The sequence below is a fragment of the Capricornis sumatraensis genome, chromosome 18, assembly GCF_032405125.1.
Source record: "Capricornis sumatraensis isolate serow.1 chromosome 18, serow.2, whole genome shotgun sequence".
NCBI classification, from domain to species: domain Eukaryota; kingdom Metazoa; phylum Chordata; class Mammalia; order Artiodactyla; family Bovidae; genus Capricornis; species Capricornis sumatraensis.
Window position 1 is genome coordinate 14,543,246 of NC_091086.1, and position 19,995 is coordinate 14,563,240.

The 19,995-nt window shown below is 39.6% G+C and overlaps 1 protein-coding gene across 2 annotated transcripts in view; it reads right to left on the reverse strand.

Annotated features, from left to right (window-relative positions):
• Positions 1-458: 458 nt before the first annotated feature.
• The window catches only part of ARHGEF28 (Rho guanine nucleotide exchange factor 28), a 134,342-nt gene continuing 114,805 nt past the window's right edge, over positions 459-19,995 (reverse strand). For both annotated transcript variants that reach the window (XM_068990373.1, XM_068990372.1), the window contains one exon: positions 459-728. In XM_068990373.1, the coding sequence (XP_068846474.1) occupies positions 565-728 (164 nt within the window). In that variant the 3' untranslated portion in view covers positions 459-564. The remainder of the gene's footprint in view (positions 729-19,995) is intronic.

Genomic DNA, 19,995 nt, shown 5'->3' on the forward strand with positions numbered 1-19,995 from the left:
CAGAGTGGCCAGCTGGTTAGGACAGGTGCCCAGACAGAGACTCCTTGGTTGCATGGTGACTGTGACACTCACCACCATGAGTGACCCCCTTGATGTCCCAAGACTAGCCAAGAAAAGATTTTTCCTCCATCTTTCTCTGCCTTTGAGGGCCCTGAGGCCATGCTCCCTAACCAGCTGCCATGATTGTGAAAGTCTGCCCATTATATTACTCTTTCCATCCAAAGTGCTTCATCTCGATCTTAAGAGGCATTCCAAAAACCAGATGACCCAGTAGAGAACACTATGAGGGATTCCACTCTAGGGCTGCAATAACTTTGAAATTTTTCCTGCTTATCTAAAGTCAATTTCTCCTCCAGAAATCTGAAATTAGGTATGATAAGTTAATGATGATACACAGTTGTTTCAATAATTTAATTATTAGACTCATGCCCCTCAAATAAACCTGCACAAAATATAAAACATTACTCCTAAAGTACTTTGGACAGTCACACACATCAAGAAAGGAAAAAAAAAATCTCCCCAAAATACCAGTATGTTGTCTCATTTGGAAAAATAACAACACAATCAGAGGTAAACAATATTTTCTTCTGCTCCATTTCCAGTTTCTCCATCTTGTCTGGTCACTCTCTGTAGATTCAGCTTTTCTTCTGCTATAAACGTCTGCAGCTGAAGGCCACGTGGATCTGAGTCATGGAGGAGTGGGTATGCAGTCTGAGAGATGTTCAAATCTGCAACAGACAGACAGCACAGGTCACAGGAGAGTCAGGTTGAGACCCACAAGGCAGGTGACACTATTAATCAGAGACGGAGCCCTCAAAGGCTGGGCAATACCATGCCCACAGAGCCAGCCATGGAGAGAATGGCGGAGTCCCATGAGAAAGGAACAAAGCAGGTATCTAGTGATTTAATCATTAAAATCTTTGGTTGGGTGTACATACGTCTCCCAAGGCTAAAAAACCTTTACAAAATACTCCCAGTAAAATGTGAAACAAATAAAGACTTGTCACCATTTGCAAGCTGATCAAACACCACACCTGCTAAGAAAGGGGTCCCAGGTATTTCTGAAAATGAGTTCAATGTCCTAGAAATACACTATCTACTCTGGCTATGTGCAATACGCCATATTTGCCTCTGCAAGGACTTCCCTCAGAGTATCTCAAAGTCAAGAACTGACTGGAAGACTCAAATAATGTACCTGGGATTTTCCTGATGTGGGGTGAGAGGCAGGGAGAAAGGGCATGAAGGATGGAGACTCTGCAGCCTCACCAGTATGCAAATCTGTTAACACCCCACGAATCACTTAGCAAGAGTAGCCAGGTTCCGGGGGGAAATTCTTCCAATATCAACTCTGACTGGGTTTGTCATTTTTCTGGTTACCTAGCAACAGCAGGGCATAATCTATTTTCCCCTTTTCTGATTAAACTCTCTCATACATGGTTTAAAGGGAAGGCAAAGAGGGGGATGGTGGGGGAGTGATTGGAAAAAAATAAAAGCATAACTCTTGCTACAAACCATGTTCTGTGGATTGCTCCACTGACCACCCTCCCCGAAGCTTGACCATGTGGCAAAATTACAAATAACTGGTTTCAAGAGGAACAAAAAGCAGAGTATATATGGAAACCCAGGCGGGGAAAATGCAGAGCCCTGAGGCCCACCTGTTCTTTTTTCAGCCACTAACAAGAGGTCATTATAATCCTTGCCACATTTTACTGAAAGCCTCTATTATTTACATGGATACACATAACTGCCACTATTCTGATGACAAAAATGCTTGTAACTTTTACCCTCCTGACAAGGATCTTTGGTTAGTAGAGAAAGCAGGAAGCAAGGCCTGGCTGGAATGAAGAGCTAAATGTCCTCACAAGGCTCCATCTTCAGGGAGGCGGCTTCCTTTGCTACACCTCCTTTTCTCACTTCTAACAGGAGGCAGAGCCAACGGAGAGGGGAAGCCAGGGCCACAGGAAGTAGACACAGGTCACCTGGAGGGGCTGACCTTTGCCTCCAGGCCAGCTGAGGAGGACCCTGGGGGGAGGCGGAAGGAGAAGAGGGGAAGGGGGAGGGAAGGGAGGAGGAGGGAAGGAGGGGCAGGGAGGGGCTGGAGAAAGGAGGGGAGACTGCACTCCACAGCTCTGCCCAAAGGTTCAGGCCATTCCTGACTCTAGGTATCAATGGGACACAAAGAAAACGATCCATTTACATTGAGGTGACGCGATTCTCCTGACCTTGATTCCAAATCCTGCACCTCAAATACAGGGTATTCACTCACTACTTAAAACATAACTACTGAAAATACCTCTAAATCCACCCTGTGTACAGGGTAGAGGAGCTGTTCCAGGCTGTTTACAGTCATCATCCCCTTAAGCCTCCAAATGTCATCACCCACAATTTACAGATTGGGAAGCTGAGGCTCAGACTAGTTAACTTCTTGCCCATCATGTGGTTAAAGGAGGTAATCCAGACTGGAACCCAGAGGTCCACTGCCACATGTTCATCTGCTCAAGATTCTCACGGTCCCCATTCCTCATTGTGCTGGAAATGACCTGACAATCTTTGCTGAATTAAGACACCCTGGATGTTTAATGTGTAATCTCCCTAAGGACCATATTTTGAAGAGTCACTTACCAAAAAAAAAAAAAAAAAAAGAAAGAGAGAAAGAAAGAAAAACACATTCTGAGCTCCTCAAAACTGACATAGTAATTATTATAAAATTAGGGACCTCTCTCATTTAATCAAGTAAACCCCAGGCAATGAGTTCACTACCAGGGCAATATAAATCAACCTAGAATGTTCTTCCTCCTATGCCTGTCTGAGGTCATCACACATTTTCACAATGTCAGCTCCTGGTCCCAGCCCTTAAAACCATTTCACCTCTAAAAATAAATATTCCAGTTAAACTTCTGATGGTGACTGCAAGGAGATCCAACCAGTCCATTCTGAAGGAGATCAGCCCTGGGATTTCTTTGGAGGGAATGATGCTGAAGCTGAAATTCCAGTACTTTGGCCACCTCATGTGAAGAGTTGACTCATTGGAAAAGACTGATGCTGGGAGGGATTGGGGGCAGGAGGAGAAGGGGACGACAGAGGATGAGATGGCTGGGTGGCATCACAGACTCAATGGATGTGAGTCTGAGTGAACTCCAGGAGTTGGTGATGGACAGGGAGGCCTGGCGTGCTGCGATTCATGGGGTCGCAAAGAGTCACACATGACTGAGCGACTGAACTGAACTGAACTGTTGTATATTATATACAACCTAAAAAACAAAAACACACCTCAAAATTTGCACCTAGCAGATTAGAGAACAGTTCACTTAGGCCACAAACCACAGCACTGTCTCCTGGCCCACAGAAGGTGCAGCCAGGGCACAAGAGGCACTACATGGAGGATGGACAATCATCCATTGAACGAGCCAGTTGGGAAGTGATGGCTGACGAATGTGGCACAGCAGGGCACAACGGAAGCCCTTAATCCATATACGTTTCCCTCTCGGGTACGGAACATGCAGCAAAGAATCCAAAACACTGGTGAGTCTAGGTTTCTGGGAAGTCCCCACCATGGTTTCAAGAGAAGACTTGTTCAAAAAGAGCCAAAGAACCAAATCCATATCAGAAAGAATTCTTTTATCTTAAATTGTAGGCTCCAGTTCAGGAAGACAGAGAACAAAGAATAAACATGGGTGGTGGAAGGGAGATTTCTTCATTTGTGAGTAAAGGGGGTATAGAGGTATTTTTCATCAGAACTTTTTCAAGTAAGAATAAAAATACAGGAAAAAACATCTTCTGGACCCTAAAGTGAATGAATGGCCCATGTTGAAATCCCAGATGTATTAAGGTTATGCTGTATATCACCTGGAGGGGAACTCAATTTCCTTCTTCATGTTCCTTCTTGGTTTCTACCTGAACTATTAAGGCAAGGTCAGACAGTCTGTCTTTGAAATTAGAAACTGCACCATGATTTCTGATTTTATTACTCCATTTCAACCTTGAAAGAATCCTAGCCCAGCAATTGTATATTTCTCAAGGTCAGCCACCTTTTTCCACACGTTCCACCCTAGAGAGTATGATCACCATACAGAACCCTAAACTGAAAAAACATTTGTTAAAGTAAAACCACTCTGATTCAGAAAGCAGGATTCTTGGGGAGTAGAATTAACCATCCAGTTTTATTTGTGATCAAAATGCCTATAAATTACTGGAAATAGAAATAAATACTTCATTTTTTTAACTAAGCAGAGAAATATTAATGCAATCATAATTTAGTCAACTAAAAACCAAATGCTATTATGATGAAATAAAACGTCAAACTCTAAAGAACATTTTAATCTATGCAAGTGTCTCTCTTCGATGACATAAAAGAAATAATTTGATCCTTATCATACCTCTGGAAACTCAACAGAGTGAACAGTCAGTCAGTTCAGTTCAGTCACTCAGTCATGTATAATTCTTTGCGACCCCATGGGTTGCAGCATGCCAGGCCTCCCTGTTCATCACCAACTCCTGGAGTTTACCCAAACTCATGTCCATGGAGTCGGTGATATCCAACCATCTCATCCTCTGTTGTCCCCTTCTCCTCCTGCTTTCAATCTTGCCCAGCATCAGGGTCTTTTCTAAGGAGTCAGTTCTTCGCATCAGGTGGCCAAATATTGGAGTTTCAGCTTCAACATCAGTCCTTCCAATGACTATTCAGGACTTATTTTCTTTAGGATGGACTGGTTGGATCTCCTTGCAGTCCAAGGATCTCTCAAGAGTCTTCTACAACACCACAATTCAAAAGCATCACTTCTTCAGCACTCAGCTTTCTTTATAGTCCAACTCTCACATCCATACATGACCACTGGAAAAACCATAGCTTTGACTAGACGGACCTTTGTTGGCAAAGTAATGTCTCTGCTTTTTAATATGCTAAGTTGGTCATAGCTTTTCTTCCAAAGAGCAAGTATCTTTTAATTTCATGGCTGCAGTCACCATCTGCAGTGATTGTGGAGCCCCCCAAAATAAAGTCTGTTTCCATTGTTTGCCCATCTATTTGCCATGAAGTGATGAGACCGGATGCCATGATCTTAGTTTTCTGAATGCTGAGTCTTAAGCCAACTTTTTCACTCTCCTCTTTCACTTTCAACAAGAGGCTCTTTAGTTCTTCACTTTCTGCCATAAGGGTGGTGTCATCTGTGTATCTGAGGTTACTGATATTTCTCCCGGCAATCTTGATTCCAGGTTGTGCTTCATCCAGCCTGGCATTTTGCATGATGTATTCTGCATATAAGTTAAATAAGCAGAGTGACAATATACAGCCTTGACATACTCCTTTCCCAATCTGGAACCAGTTCTAACTGTTGCTCCTTGACCTACCTACAGATTTCTCAAGAGGCAGGCAAGGCGGTCTGGTATTCTCATCTCTTTCAGAATTTTCCATAGTTTGCGGTGATCCACACAAAGGCTTGGGTGCAGTCAATAAAGCAGAAGTAGATGTTTTTCTGGAACTCTCTTGCTTTCTTGATGACCCAACTGATGTTGGCAATTTGATATCTGGTTCTTCTGCCTTTTCTAAATCCAGCTTGAACATCTGGAAGTTCACAGTTTACGTATTGCTGAAGCCTGGCTTGGAGAATTTTGAGCATTACTTTGCTAGCATGTGAGATGAGTGTAATTGCGCAGTACTTTGAACATTCTTTGGCACTGCCTTTCTTTGCGATTGGAATGAAAACTGACCTTTTCCAGTCCTGTGGCCACTGCTGAGTTTTCCAAACAATGAATGAACATTATTAACCTTAAAATAAGAACAGAGAAGCTGAAACACATCAAAGTCTAGCTAAACCAAGTGCAGGAGTACCATCTTGGTATATGGGCTTCCCTGGTAGATCAGCTGGTAAAGAATCTGCCTGTAATGAAGGCTACCTGGGTTCGATCCCCGGGTTGGGAAGATCCCCTGGAGGAGGGCATGGCAATCCACTCCAGTATTCTTGCTTGGAGACTCCCCATGGACAGAGGAGCCTGGTGGGCTACAGTCCATGGGGTTACAAAGAGTCTAAGCACAACGAAACTAAGCACACATATGGTTTTTTCCTATTTCGCTGAAATTTTCTTCATAGCCTAAAACTTCATCCTTCACAAGAAATTTCCTTAGACTTCTTGTAGGGTCTATGTCAGTCTTCTCATGAAGTTTCTAAAAATTATAAATGCCCGCATTTTGGCCGGTGCTATCCCCTTTGTCTTATGGGTGGGAAGCAGAAAATGCCCAGGCCATTGGGCTGCAAGATGCACTGATACTCAGAGACAGTTCTTCAAACCCCCACCCCCCATTTTTAGCCCCTTGTTGCAACCTGTTGGTTGACATTTGAAGTAATCATTTTCACTCTGCTCACCTGCTATTGGAATTTCAAACTATTAAGGAAGAGAACATGGGATCTGGGATGACATACAACCTTAGGAATCAGCTCCTGAAAAGTTGACACAAGCCGGAAGGAAAATCAGCCTTCCCTCCAACAGTCCCTCATTATCATTGTTCTGTTGAGCCCACAGGATAATCAGTTATTTTCAAGACCAGACAGTAATGTCAAGGTGTAAAATGCAACCATGTCTCACACTGGAAATGAATGAAGTGCTTCCCAAGCTGAGACATGATCTTTTACAGCACAAGGTAAAATGTAACCTTGGGCAAGTCACTTCTGCTCTCTGGACTTCAGTTCATGAAGGACGGAACCAAAATCATTCAGACCTCTTAAACTTCTTATATTGTGGGAGAATCTTTTCATATGTGTTTTGGCTCAGTAATGCACCAAATACTATTCCAGAATTGCAACAAATGGATGCATTTCTCAACTGCTTTTTGCTCGAGGAATACAAACTTATTACCTTAAGTTGCGTTTAAAAGAATGTTTTTAGGGTAGTTTCCAGACCTATGTCCCATCCTTCTACTTTTAATCTTCCTAACAACATGTATTTGATTTGAGCACAAATAGCCCTCAGAGTACAGTATTTGGAAAGCTACTTCACAAGTAGAAGATAAGGTCCACGGTCAAATTCTACATTTGATCTTCCCTTCTATGAACAGCAAACCTAAGAGTAATTCGTCATAAAGAACAGAGTTGTCTATTGTTTTAAAATATTTAATGCAAGTAGTCTTTGCCTTTTTCTGGATTTTCTGAACAGAAGAGCATTTTAAATCCTGATAATTTTTAAAGACAAGCTTTGTTTCAACTTAAAAGCACCAGTACAACTTCCGTCATAAACATTAACTCTCTAGGTCTGAATTTAGCTCCCCATTACCTGTCGGCCAGGCGGCCAGCAGCCCAGTGCTACAAAAGCATGTTGAATCAATATTGGGATCATTGGTGATGCCATGTCAGCTTTCTTGTGTCTTATCCCATTCCATTCTCCAACAAGACTCACAAAACAGAGTTTCATGTCCTCTGGGTCTTGGCTCCATTCTTATTTATTTTAATGAAGTGTTCTGAATTATACTCCTTATTACTGTATCCCTTGCGTGTGTTCCTAAAATCAAAATTCACACTTTCCTAGAATAACACCACTTCAAAAAGAATTGTGATTCATGTTCCAAGTCTGTTCCAATAATAAGCTGTATTCCCCATTTATGATCAATTCATGCTTGTACTGCAAAACATTTAAAAAATTGTTTCCTGATGGCATTACTGGCAATTACTATATTTTTCTCAAGAGCACTAATGCACAGCATTTTCCTTCTAATGGAAAACACTTATTGTACAAAACTCAAGGTGTCCTCAGAGTCGAAGAAAATCGGTCTCTCTCACTAATTGTGCTCAACTGCATTTCCCATAGCGAGCCACAAACAACATGTAGGCATCTGGCATAAAAACCAATCTGGAGCTGATATCTGAAGGCAAAGACCCAACGAGTACTATGATTCCCTTTATTACTCCTATACCAATACTGCACCGGAAATAAAATCACTGAAGTGTGCTCTGGGAGGGGAGTGTGTGCACATGAATGCGTGTGGTGTATATGTGTAAATTTGTAATCTAAGAAAGCAAACTGAAAAAGTTTTAAGTTGTGACTGTTAGAGTTGGGCTTTATTTTCTTACTGGTAATTAACATATTAGGAACTATCAAGTTGGTTATGTAGATAACACTAACAAGAAACACAGCAACTGAAGCAATCGATGTAATGAAGATAAAACCATATTAACACAAGATGCGTTATGGTATATCAGTTCTCTGTGTGAACTTTGCTTTGCTCTTAGCCTTGAAGGGTGCCCATGTTACCGAGTCATGACCTTAACATCAGAAAGCCTCACAGGAGGATGGGACAAGCGCCTCCACCTTCCCCTCTTCTTTGAGATGCATCTCCAGGTGGGTTTCTCTAATCAGGATACTAATAGGTATTAATGATAAAAGAATATAGTAATCAAGCAAGTTGATGAAATTCTGGGTTAATCAAGTTTCTTTACTGACAGATTCCTCAGAGCTTCAATAGGCTCACCTGTATTATAAATTTCTAAGAGGGAAAAACTGTATGTGGCAGGCCCCGAACTCGGGGAGATTTTTCTCACAGTGTGCTTCGCAGTGCTGCGTTCTGCGCAGTACAGTTGGGGGAAGAGTGTACTAGAGAGTAGTAAGTCTATTATAGACCAAGGAAGGAAAAGACAATAAATGTCCAACATGCCAAGATAAATCAGGGGTAGGAAGCTGCAAATAGGTGAGATTTTCCAAATTCAGAAACTCGGAACCCTGTACATAATGTCTGTTTGAGGACTCAATCATCATCAACAGTTCCTAGAAGCGTTTGGAAAAGAGCTGATGGGGAACGTTTTAATGGATAGATCAAGCTGGCAGCACCTGAACCCATGAGTCAATCTTAATCAGAAAAACAGATAGAGCAAGCCTCCTGATAGGATGCAAGAGGAAATATTCAACATATGCAATATAGGAAGTAGACAACTCCATCTATGAAGATATTTTTCATGTCAAAAAATTAAGATTGTATCTAGTCAAGTATCCAATATCTATTCCCAACTACCAGTTTATATATACAGGAAATACAGGGACAGAAGATTATGTTAAGTGACACCACAGGGATGCAGTCAGCAAAACCCAGAACACAGCAAGTTCTTCAGAAAATACAACTTTTTCAGAAAAAAGTCTTTTCAGCAAATAAATAACCCAGTCTTTTCAATAAATTGTAAGATTTTTTTTTTTAAGGTGAGGGAACTTTAGATTAAAAGAGACTTGAAAGATATACAAACCAGATGCAATATATGCAATTATTTGGATCCCAATTCAAACAAAGGGAAAAAATTGAGACAATCAGAGAAATTCAAGTACTCAGAGTATGATTTTAGGTAAAAAATGTTAAAAATTTTAAGGTGTAATAATGATACTGCAGTGACACTTAAAAAGAGAAAGAAAGAGTATATATCTTCTGGAGAAAGATACTCAAGTATTTTTAGATGAAATGATAGGAAGTCCTGGATTTGCTTAAGATAACCTAATATGAGAGAACAGAGAAAAGGTCATCAATGAACCAGACTGGCTGTTGGTAATTATTAATTCATTAAATGATTCTCTCTACTTTTGTATTTGTTTCATGATCAATTTTTTTAAAGTCCATAGTCTTTCAAGAAAATGTTAGTTGCTCAGTCATGTCTGAGTCTTTGCCACCACATGGACTGTAGCCCACCAGGCTCCTCTGTCCATGGATTTCTCTAGGCAAGAATATTGGAGTGGGTAGCCATTCCCTTCTTCAGGGGATCTTCCCAACTCAGCCATCAAACCTGGGTCTCCTGTATTGCAGGCAGATTGTTTACTGGCTAACCCACCAGGAAAGCTCATATACTTGGATTATTAAGGGGTCTCTGTTATTCTAATAGCATAGCTTCATATATCTGATATAAACAGAATACTATGGCAATAAATTAGATGCCTCTTTTGGATGTGAAATATGTCTAGATCAATTTTATTACAACTGTATGACAAGTCATTGGCAAGTGCTGTGTAGGGGTTTATATCTATTTAGAAAGATAAACAATTTCTATGTACGTGTTCCATAAAATAGACGAGGTTCATTTGAGTTTAACAGCTCCCTATAAAAAATAATACAGATTCAGATATGGCCTTCACTCCTGTCTAGAAAATCTAACATCTCCTAGTGAAATATAATTCAGAAAAGATTTCATTTTATTTCCTTGGTCCATTTGTCCATGGCAATAATTGATAAGGTTCATCTGGAATTTGGATTCCTATTCTTTAGCCTTCTGAAAATTAAAAAGCTTAATTAAAAAAAAATTTTAATTTAAGAGTTAAAAATTAAAAAGCAATATTTTTTAAGAAATAGGAACTAAAAGTTGTACATCTAGTCCAACAATATCAAAGTTAATTTCAGTTCCTAATGATAGTAGATGTCAATATATATTGTCAAATGAATTAACGAATTCGTGAATACCTTATTCAAAAATTCTGTCTACTCTAATTAGATTTGTGGGAATCACCAATTTGGAATTCTTATATTTAGAAAATACCTTACAATTTCATTTATTCTAATCCTCATCTTCTCAGTAGGAATCAAGTTGAAAATGGAATCATGATAGAACTGCATAATAGAACTTCTCTCTTTAAGCCACTAACATTATTTGACTTTGAGTCAAACATTCAATGCAATTCAAAACTTCACACCAATCCAAAATGGTAGGTATGCTATGGAATATGGAAAAGAGAGCCTAAAACAGAGGCAAACCTAACTTGAAAACAAAACACAACTCAGGAACACAAGAAGCTGAATGCAAGAAAGCATCCAAACACCACAATAAACAATCTTTAAAAATGTATTTTAAAAATATTTCAGCCACCAAGTAAGTTTCCATAAAATAGGAACTATAACAGAAGAGAAAAAAACTCCTAGAAATTAAAAATTTGCTAGCTGATTTTTTTTTTTAATCAATGAAATATTAGGAGGTTAAGGGCAAGAAAATCTCTCAGGAAGTAGAACAAGAACATGAAGAAATGGAAATGAATGGAAAAAACAAAACAGAAAAATCAGAGGCTCTAAGAGATTTAATTTATAACCAGAAAGAGTTCCAGTAAGATAAATCTGAAGACTAGCCCAGTTTTCTAAGGAAGAAAATGTCACAGATTCAAAGGAAATAACAGTATATTTCTCAACTGAAAGAACCTAATGAGTAACTAGTAAAAATGATTTTAATAAAAGACTACACTACGGCATATTATAAAATTCATCCAGGAATGAATAAAGTGATCATTCTAGAGACTCCCAAAGCACAAGCGGGTTATAAATAAAGGATTAGGAATCAGAAAGGCATTAGACTTTTCAACAGCAATGCTGAGAAGTAGAAAAATCAAATCCTTCAGAATTCTGAAGGAAAATGATTTTGATCTAGAATTCTAAGCCCAGATATACTATAAAAACCAAGTGTAAAAGTAGCAAAAATAAATAAATGAAATGAAAGATACATTTTATGCTTTTATTTAGTTGGTTCATTTCATGTGACGGTAAGTGAATTATCACTTAGTAACAGATATCAGCAAAAGAATAGGAATTTACCATTAAAACAAGAGTGAAACCGAAACTACAATTAAAAAAAAGACATTTCAACTAATGTGGAAACAATTTGTTTTCATTATTAAATCTTTTCTAAGAAAGACTTAGAAATATGCTCCATCAAATAAAGGTGTGTCTTAATATGCTATAAAAGAGAGAGGATGGGAATGAGAGCAATAGAATCCAACAGAGAAGAGATGAGAAGAGATGTCCCAAGTGACGGCTATCAATACACTCCTGGCTGGGACGGCAACTGGGTTTATTAGAATGAGAGGACAGAGGATTCTGGAAGGGGAATGTGCAGGAGGGACGATGAAGCTGATAGATTTTGGAATGTGTTGAATGTGTTTAAAATAATATTGATGGGTTATTGAGAGAAGTATAGGAACCCTGGAGGTAGGAAAAAAAAGTGAGCAAATGAAAAAATAAGGCAGATGGTGAAAGTATCAGTAGGGTAGAACAGTCAATAATATTATTTTTGGTAGCTTCTGCTCATACAGGTGATTTTTCTCCATCTGACAAAGCTCACATCTCACAAATGTCCTTTTCCAATCTTAAATGTCCAGATGTAACTATATTTATAATTTCTTGAAAACTACTTCTTAAAGAAAAAAATACATTTAGTCTATTCAAAAAGAATTGATGTGTCTATATAGTTAAGACTGGGGTCTTTTGAAATTCTAATACCTGTTGTTGGAAAAAAACTTTATGATCAGGCACTCAGAGAGGCAGAAACATAAATACAAAAAAGGTGCTAAGTTTCACTGGTAATTAGGGAAGTAGAAATTGAAAGAAAGGGGTTGCAGGCACTCCTAAGTTGCTTGAGTTATGTCCAACTCTTTGCAACCCTACAGACCGTAGCCCATCAGGCTCCTCTGTCCACGAGATTCTCCAGGCAAGAATACTGGAGTGGATTGCCATGCCCTCCTCCAGGAGATCTTCCTGACCCAGGGATCGAACCCCTGTCTCCTGTATTGCAAATAGATTCTTACCGCTGAGCCAATGGAAAAGCTGAGAAAACCATGAGATAAGGAATTTCTGTTGTTTTAAGTCACCAGTTTATACATATAGAGAAGCTCTATACAGTCAGCAAAAACAAGACAGGGAGCTGACTGTGGCTCAGATCGTGAACTCCTTATTGCCAAATTCAGATTGAAATTTAAGAAAGTAGAAAAAACCACTAGACCATTCAGATATGACCTAAATCAAATCCCTTACGATTATACAGTGGAAGTGAGAAATAGATTCAAGGGATTAGATCTGATAGACAGAGTGCCTGAAGAACTATGGACAAAAGTTCATGACATGGTACAGGAGACAGGGATCAAGACCATCCACATGGAAAAGAAATGCAAAAAAGCAAAATGGCTCTCTGAGGAGGCCTTACAAATACCTGTGGAAAGAAGAGAAGTGAAAAGCAAAGGAGAAAAGGGAACATATACCCATTTGAATGCATACTTCCAAAGAATAGCAAGGAGAGAGAAGAGAGACTTCCTCAGCGATCAGTGCAAAGAAATAGAGGAAAACAACAGAATGGGAAAGACTAGAGATCTCTTCAAGAAAATCAGAGATACCAAGGGAACATTTCATACAAAGATGGGCTCAATAAAGGACAGAAATGGTATGGACCTAACAGAAGCAGAAGATATTAAGAAGATGTGGCAAGAATACACAAACTATATAAAAAAGATCTTCATGACCCAGATAATCACAATGGTGTGATCACTCACCTAGAGCCAGACATCCTGGAATGTGAAGTCAAGTGGGCCTTAGGAAGCAGCACTATGAGCAAAGCTAGTGGAGGTGATGGAATCCCAGTTGAGCTATTTCAAATCCTAAAAGATGATGCTTTGAAAGTACTGCACTCAATATGCCAGCAAATGTGGAAAACTCAGCAGTGGCCACAGGACTGGAAAAGGTCAGTTTTCATTCCAATCCCAAAGAAAGGCAATGCCAAAGAATGCTCAAACTACTGCACAATTGCACTCATCTCACACGCTAGTAAAGTAATGCTCAAAATTTTCCAAGCCAGGCTTCAACAGTACGTAAACCGTGAACTTCCAGATGTTCAAGCTGAGTTTAGAAAAGGCAGAGGAACCAGAGATCAGATTGCCAACACCCGTTGGATCATGGAAAAAGCAAGACAGTTCCATAAAAACATCTACTTCTGATTTATTGAGTATTACAAAGCCTTTGATTGTGTGGATCACCACAAACTGTGGAAAATTCTGAAAGAGATGGGAATATCAGATCACCTTCCCTGCCTCTTGAGAAATATGTATGCAGGTCAGGAAGCAAAGGTTAGAACTGGACATGGAACAACAGACTGGAAAAGGAGTACGTCAAGGCTGTATAACGTCACCCTGCTTATTTAACTTTTATGCAAAGTATATCATGAGAAACATTGGGCTGGATGAAGCACAAGCTGGAATCAAGATTGCCAGGAGAAATGTCCATAACTTCAGATATGCAGATGATACCACCCTTATGGCAGAAAGTGAAGAAGAACTGAAGAGCCACTTGATGAAAGTGAAAGAGGAAAGAGAAAAAGTTGGCTTAAAGCTCAACATTCAGAAAACTAAGGTCATGTCATCTGGTCCCATCACTTCATGGGAAATAGACTGGGAAACAGTGGAAACAATGGCTGACTTTATTTTGGGGGGCTCCAAATCACTGCAGATGGTGATTGCAGCCATGAAATTACAAGACGTTTACCCCTTGGAAGAAAAGTTATGACCAACCTAGACAGCATATTAAAAAGCAGAGACATTACTTTGCCAACAAAGGTCCATCTAGACAAGGCTCTGGTTTTTCCAGTAGTCATGTATTGATGTGAGATTTGGACTATAAAGAAAGCTGAGTGCTGAAGAATTGATGCTTTTGAACTGTGGTGTTGGAGAAGACTCTTGAAAGTCCCTTGGACTGCAAGGAGATCCAACCAGTCCATCCTAAAGGAAATCAGTCCTGAATATTCATTGGAAGGACTGATGCTGAAGCTGAAACTCCAATACTTTGGCCACCTGATGCGAAGAACTGACTCATTTGAAAAGACCCTGATGCTGGGAAAGATTGAAAGTGGGAGGAGAAGGGATGATAGAGGATGAGATGGATGGCATCACCAACTTAATGGACATGAGTTTGAGTAAATGCCAGGAGTTGGTGATAGACAGGGAGGCCTGGCGTGCTATAGTCCATGGGGTTGCAAAGAGTCAGGCACAACTGAGAGACTGAACTAAAGTTTATGATAATCCATTTCAGCAGAACTAGAAAATACTAAGACACTCCAAATCACACTTTGTGAACCACTGATCAAAATTACCAGCTTCCTGGATGGCTCAGCAGTAAAGAATCCCCCTGCAATGCAGGAACCGCAGGAGATGCGGTTTGACCCCCAGGTCAGGAAGATCCCCTGGAGAAGGGCACAACAACTTTCTAGTATCTTCTCCTGGGTCTCCTGCATTGGCAGGCGGGTTACCATTTACCACTGGCGCTACCTGGGAAACCCAAGAAAGGGGATACCTATTCTATACCCATGATATCAGGCAGTATTTAGAAACCTAACAATACTGTGCATTGGGGAAAATCTGGAGAAACTGGACCTCTCGTATTTTGCTGCTGAGAGTGATACTACATACAATTTTAGAGAGAAATCAGCAACACCCAGAAAAATCAAAGACATCCCTACCACTTACAGGTGTTCATAATCTACATAAACTCTCACTCGTGTGCACAAAGAGACATGCATATAAGGATGTTTACTGACAATCACTTGTAATTTAGAAAAACTGGAAATATCCTAATGGCTCATTAGGTGGGTAATGAATAGGGCTTCCCAGAAGGTCCTCTGGAGTAGGAAATGGCAACCCACTCCAGTATTCTAGCCTGGAACACTCCATGGACCGAGGAGCCTGGTGGAATTCAGTCCATGGGGTAGCAGAGTCAGATACAACTGAGCACAAAAACACAGGGTAATGAATACGTGGGGGTTTATCCACATGATGGGATAGCATACAACATTCTAAAATTAACTCTTTGTGCTACCTGTATGAAGATGCACTGAGTGAAAAAAAGTAAGTTGCAAATAGACATACATACACATATACATGCGGGGAGAGGGTAAAGATGGAGAACAGGCTCTTTTTATGCCATCACTACATATATATGTTTCCATAGACAAGATATATATTTTTGTTTTCTAAGCTGAAACTCCAATATTTGGCCACCTGATGCGAAGAGCTGATTCATCTGAAAAGACCCTGATGCTGGGAAAGATTGAGGGCAGGAGGACAAGGGGATGACAGAGGATGAGATGGTTGGATGGCATCACCGACTCAATGGACATGGGTTTGGGTGAACTCCGGGAGTTGGTGATGGACAGGGAGGCCTGGTGTGTTGCAGTTCATGGGGTCGCAAAGAGTTGGAGATGACTGAGCAACTGAACTGAACTGAACATATATATGTATCCATAGAAAATAAACAAGATATCATGTTTGTTTTGTTAAAACAAAATAAAAATACATGTTTATGAATATATGCAATAAATATGATTTTTTGTTTTATTTTAACAAAAATATGACATGTTTATGGATACCTACATACACAATAAACAATATATTTTTTGTTAAAACAAAACAAAGGATATATATTTATGGATACATATACATGTTTCTGACATAAAAACATACTGTGTAAATGATATACACCAATTGCAGGATACTGGTCAATGCTGAAGAGAAAAAAAAAAGATAAGGGGAAGGGATTTCATATCTAACATTTCTTTCAAAAATGGGGGGCAGGGCAAAGAGATGTCTGAAGCAAATATACTGTAAGGTTAACATTTGTTAAATGCATGCCTGATACATATTTTCTATACTTTTAAGTTTGAAGTTTCCGAAATTAAAACTTTTAGGTTAAAAAGTACATTAAAATACACAGCAAAAAATTGCAACACATAGTCTTTATTTGTGTACTGAGTCCAAAAAAACAGCGGAAAAAAGGACACACGCACTACATTTATAAAACAATTGGAAATTTAAACAGACTGTATGTTGATGTTATGGAATTTTGGATAATTTTTCCCAGGTGTGATAACAGCTTAAAAAAACAGAGCCTTATCTTTTAGAGATATATATTGAAATGTTATGTATCAGTAAATGTTTACAGATGATGTTTAGAATTTGCTTCAAAACAGTACAAGGTGTGTGTGGTTGGAGGATGGGGTTGGTGGGCAGGAATCTAGATAAAACACGACTGGCCCATGTTTCTAATTTTTTGAAGTCAGCTGATGGTACATGAGTGGTTGTTATACTCTTCTGCTTAATTTTGTACATGTTTGAAATCATCCATATATTCAGGTAGACAAGAAATATGTCAAGCTCAAATTTTAAATCAAAACAAATTAAGTTGTCCCAACCTCAGAGTCTGTGTTAAGAAGCAGGGACAGCTTTTTAAGCTGTGCTAAATTAAACATGTAGGTCTCTAGCTACACGGACAGGGCAGTATTTTCATGGCACTGAATTCCTCTTAAGGATGTAGAGACCAGGGACTCCTAAGTACCATGGCAATAAACTGGAAACTGCTTCAGGACCCTACTCACACTGAAAGACTTATGCCTCTCATTTTGCTGAAGGAAGACTGAATTCACTTCTCTGCCAGGTGACTAATGCAGGAAATCAACCTAGGAATTTTAAAGCTGCATTTACTTCTTACTGGTTCAGTAGAGGGAAAAGCAACTGTTAAAATTCTTAAGCAAACAAGATCCAGTGTTCTTCTTTAAACCAGAAGGCAAGCAGGTAGAGCAAACACACCCAAGCTAATTAGTTCTACTTAGTTCTTAATAATTACGTTATTACCAGACTTTTTAAAAATGGCACCCAATTCTTTAAAGATATACAAATGAGTGTATTTTTCTCTTGATCAACTACAAAATTATGCAATGTCAAAGAACTTACATGACTTTTGGTGTTCTAAGAAATTGGTATTTACAGTTTTCAGAGCAACATAAAATTTTTTTCTTTTTAAAATTGAAAAACATTTCATAATTCTTGTCGGTTTGAAACATTTGCTGAGAAACCAAACCCTGAAATATCTTTTCCAACTGTAGCCTTGAATTTATGTCACTCAAAATGATTATAATTTTAAAAGTACTACATAATATATAGGAAATGTTTTGTTCAATGTAAATTTTCACATTTAGCATTCTTTTCATATTTAATGTTTGCAATCTGAGCAAAGACTGCTATATTACATTTCTGGAAATTAAATACTTTTAGAAATTGTACCATTAGTGAAGTAGATGACAGTGTGCAGGAAAAGGCAGGCAAAAAAAAAGAGGCAAAATCAGGACTTTAAAAAAACAGGAATCAAATGAGAAGATACATCACTAGATAAAACCACTTTACCCCTTGGAGCCATCTCTTCCTAGAGGACATGATTTTATACATTATCTTATGCATACAAATATCATGTGGAGCTATTCTAGATGTTAATACTTGTGCTTCCCAACATGTGACCTGTGACTCACACAGGAGCCTCAGTTCAGTTCAGTCGCTCAGTCGTGTCTGACTCTTTGCGACCCCATGAATCGCAGCACGCCAGGCCTCCCTGTCCATCACCAACTCCCGGAGTTCACCCAAACTCATGTCCATCAAGTCAGTGATGCCATCTACCCATCTCATCCTCTGTCGTCCCCTTCTTCTCCTGCCCCCAATCCCTCCCAGCATCAGAGTCTTTTCCAATGAGTCAACTCTTCACATGAGGTGGCCAAACTATTGGAGTTTCAGCTTTAGCATCAGTCCTTCCAATGAACACCCAGGACTGATCTCCTTTAGGATGGACTGGTTGGATCTCCTTGCAGTCCAAGGGACTCTCAAGAGTCTTCTCCAACACCGCAGTTCAAAAGCTTCTATTCTTCGGCGCTCAGCCTTCCTCACAGTCCAACTCTCACATCCATACATGACCACTGGAAAACCTATAGCCTTGACTAGACAGACCTTTGTTGGCAAGATAATATCTCTGCTTTTGAATATGCTATCTAGGTTAGTTATAACTTTCCTTCCAAGGAGTAAGCGTTTTTTAATTTCATGGCTGCAATCACCATCTGCAGTCATTTTGGAGCCCCCCCAAAATAAAGTCTGCCACTGTTTCCACTGTTTCCCCATCTATTTGCCATGAAGTGATGGGACCAGATGCCATGATCTTCGTTTTCTGAATAGATGTTCTGAAGTTTAAGCCAACTTTTTCACTGTCCTATTTCACTTTCATCAAGAGGTTCTTTAGTTCCTCTTCACTTTCTACCATAAGGGTGGTGTCATCTGCATATCTGAGGTTATTGACATTTCTCTCGGCAATCTTGATTCCAGCTTGTGCTTCATCCAGCCCAGTGTTTCTCATGATGTACGCTGCATAGAAATTAAACAAGCAGGGTGACGTACTCCATTTCCTGTTTGGAACCAGTCTGTTGTTCCATGTCTGTTGCTTCCTGACCTGCATATAGGTTTCGCAAGAGGCAGGTCAGGTGCTCTGGTATGCCCATCTCTTTCAGAATTTTCCACAGTTTATTGTGATCCACACAGTCAAAGGCTTTGGCATAGTCAATAAAGCAGAAATAGATGTTTTTCTGGAACTGTCTTGCTTTTTCCGTGATCCAGCAGATGTTGGCAATTTGATCTTTGATTCCTCTGCTGTTTCTAAATCCAACTTGAAGATCAGGAAGTTCACAGTTCATGTATTGCTGAAGCCTGACTTGGAGAATTTTGAGCATTACTTTACTAGCATGTGAGATGAATGCAATTGTGCAGTAGTTTGAGCATTCTTTGGCATTGCCTTTCTTTGGGATTGGAATGAAAACTGACCTTTTCCAGTCCTGTGGCCACTGCTGAGTTTTCCAAATTTGCTGGCATATTGAGTGCAGTACTTTCAGAGCATCATCTTTTAGGATTTGAAATAGCTCAACTGGAATTCCATCACCTCCACTAGCTTTGTTTATAGTGATGCTTCCTAAGGCCCACTTGACTTCACATTCCAGGATGTCTGGCTCTAGGTGAGTGATCACACCATCGTGATTATCTGGGTCGTGAAGCTCTTTTTTGTACAGTTCTTCTGGGTATTCTGGCCACCTGTTCTTAATATCTTCTGCTTCTGTTAGGTCCATACCATTTCTGTCCTTTATCGAGCTCGTCTTTGCATGAAATGTTTCCTTGGTATCTCTAATTTTCTTGAAAAGATCCCTAGTCTTTCCCATTCTGTTGTTTTCCTCTATTTCTTTGCCCTGATCGCTGAGGAACGGTTTCTTATCTCTCCTTGCTATTCTTTGGAACTCTGCATTCAGTTGCTTATAACTCTCCTTTTCTCTGTTGCTTTTCGCTTCTCTTCTTTTCTCAGCTATTTGTAAAGCCTCCCCAGACAGCCATTTTGCTTTTTTTGCATTTCTTTTCCATGGGGATGGTCTTGATCCCTGTCTCCTGTAC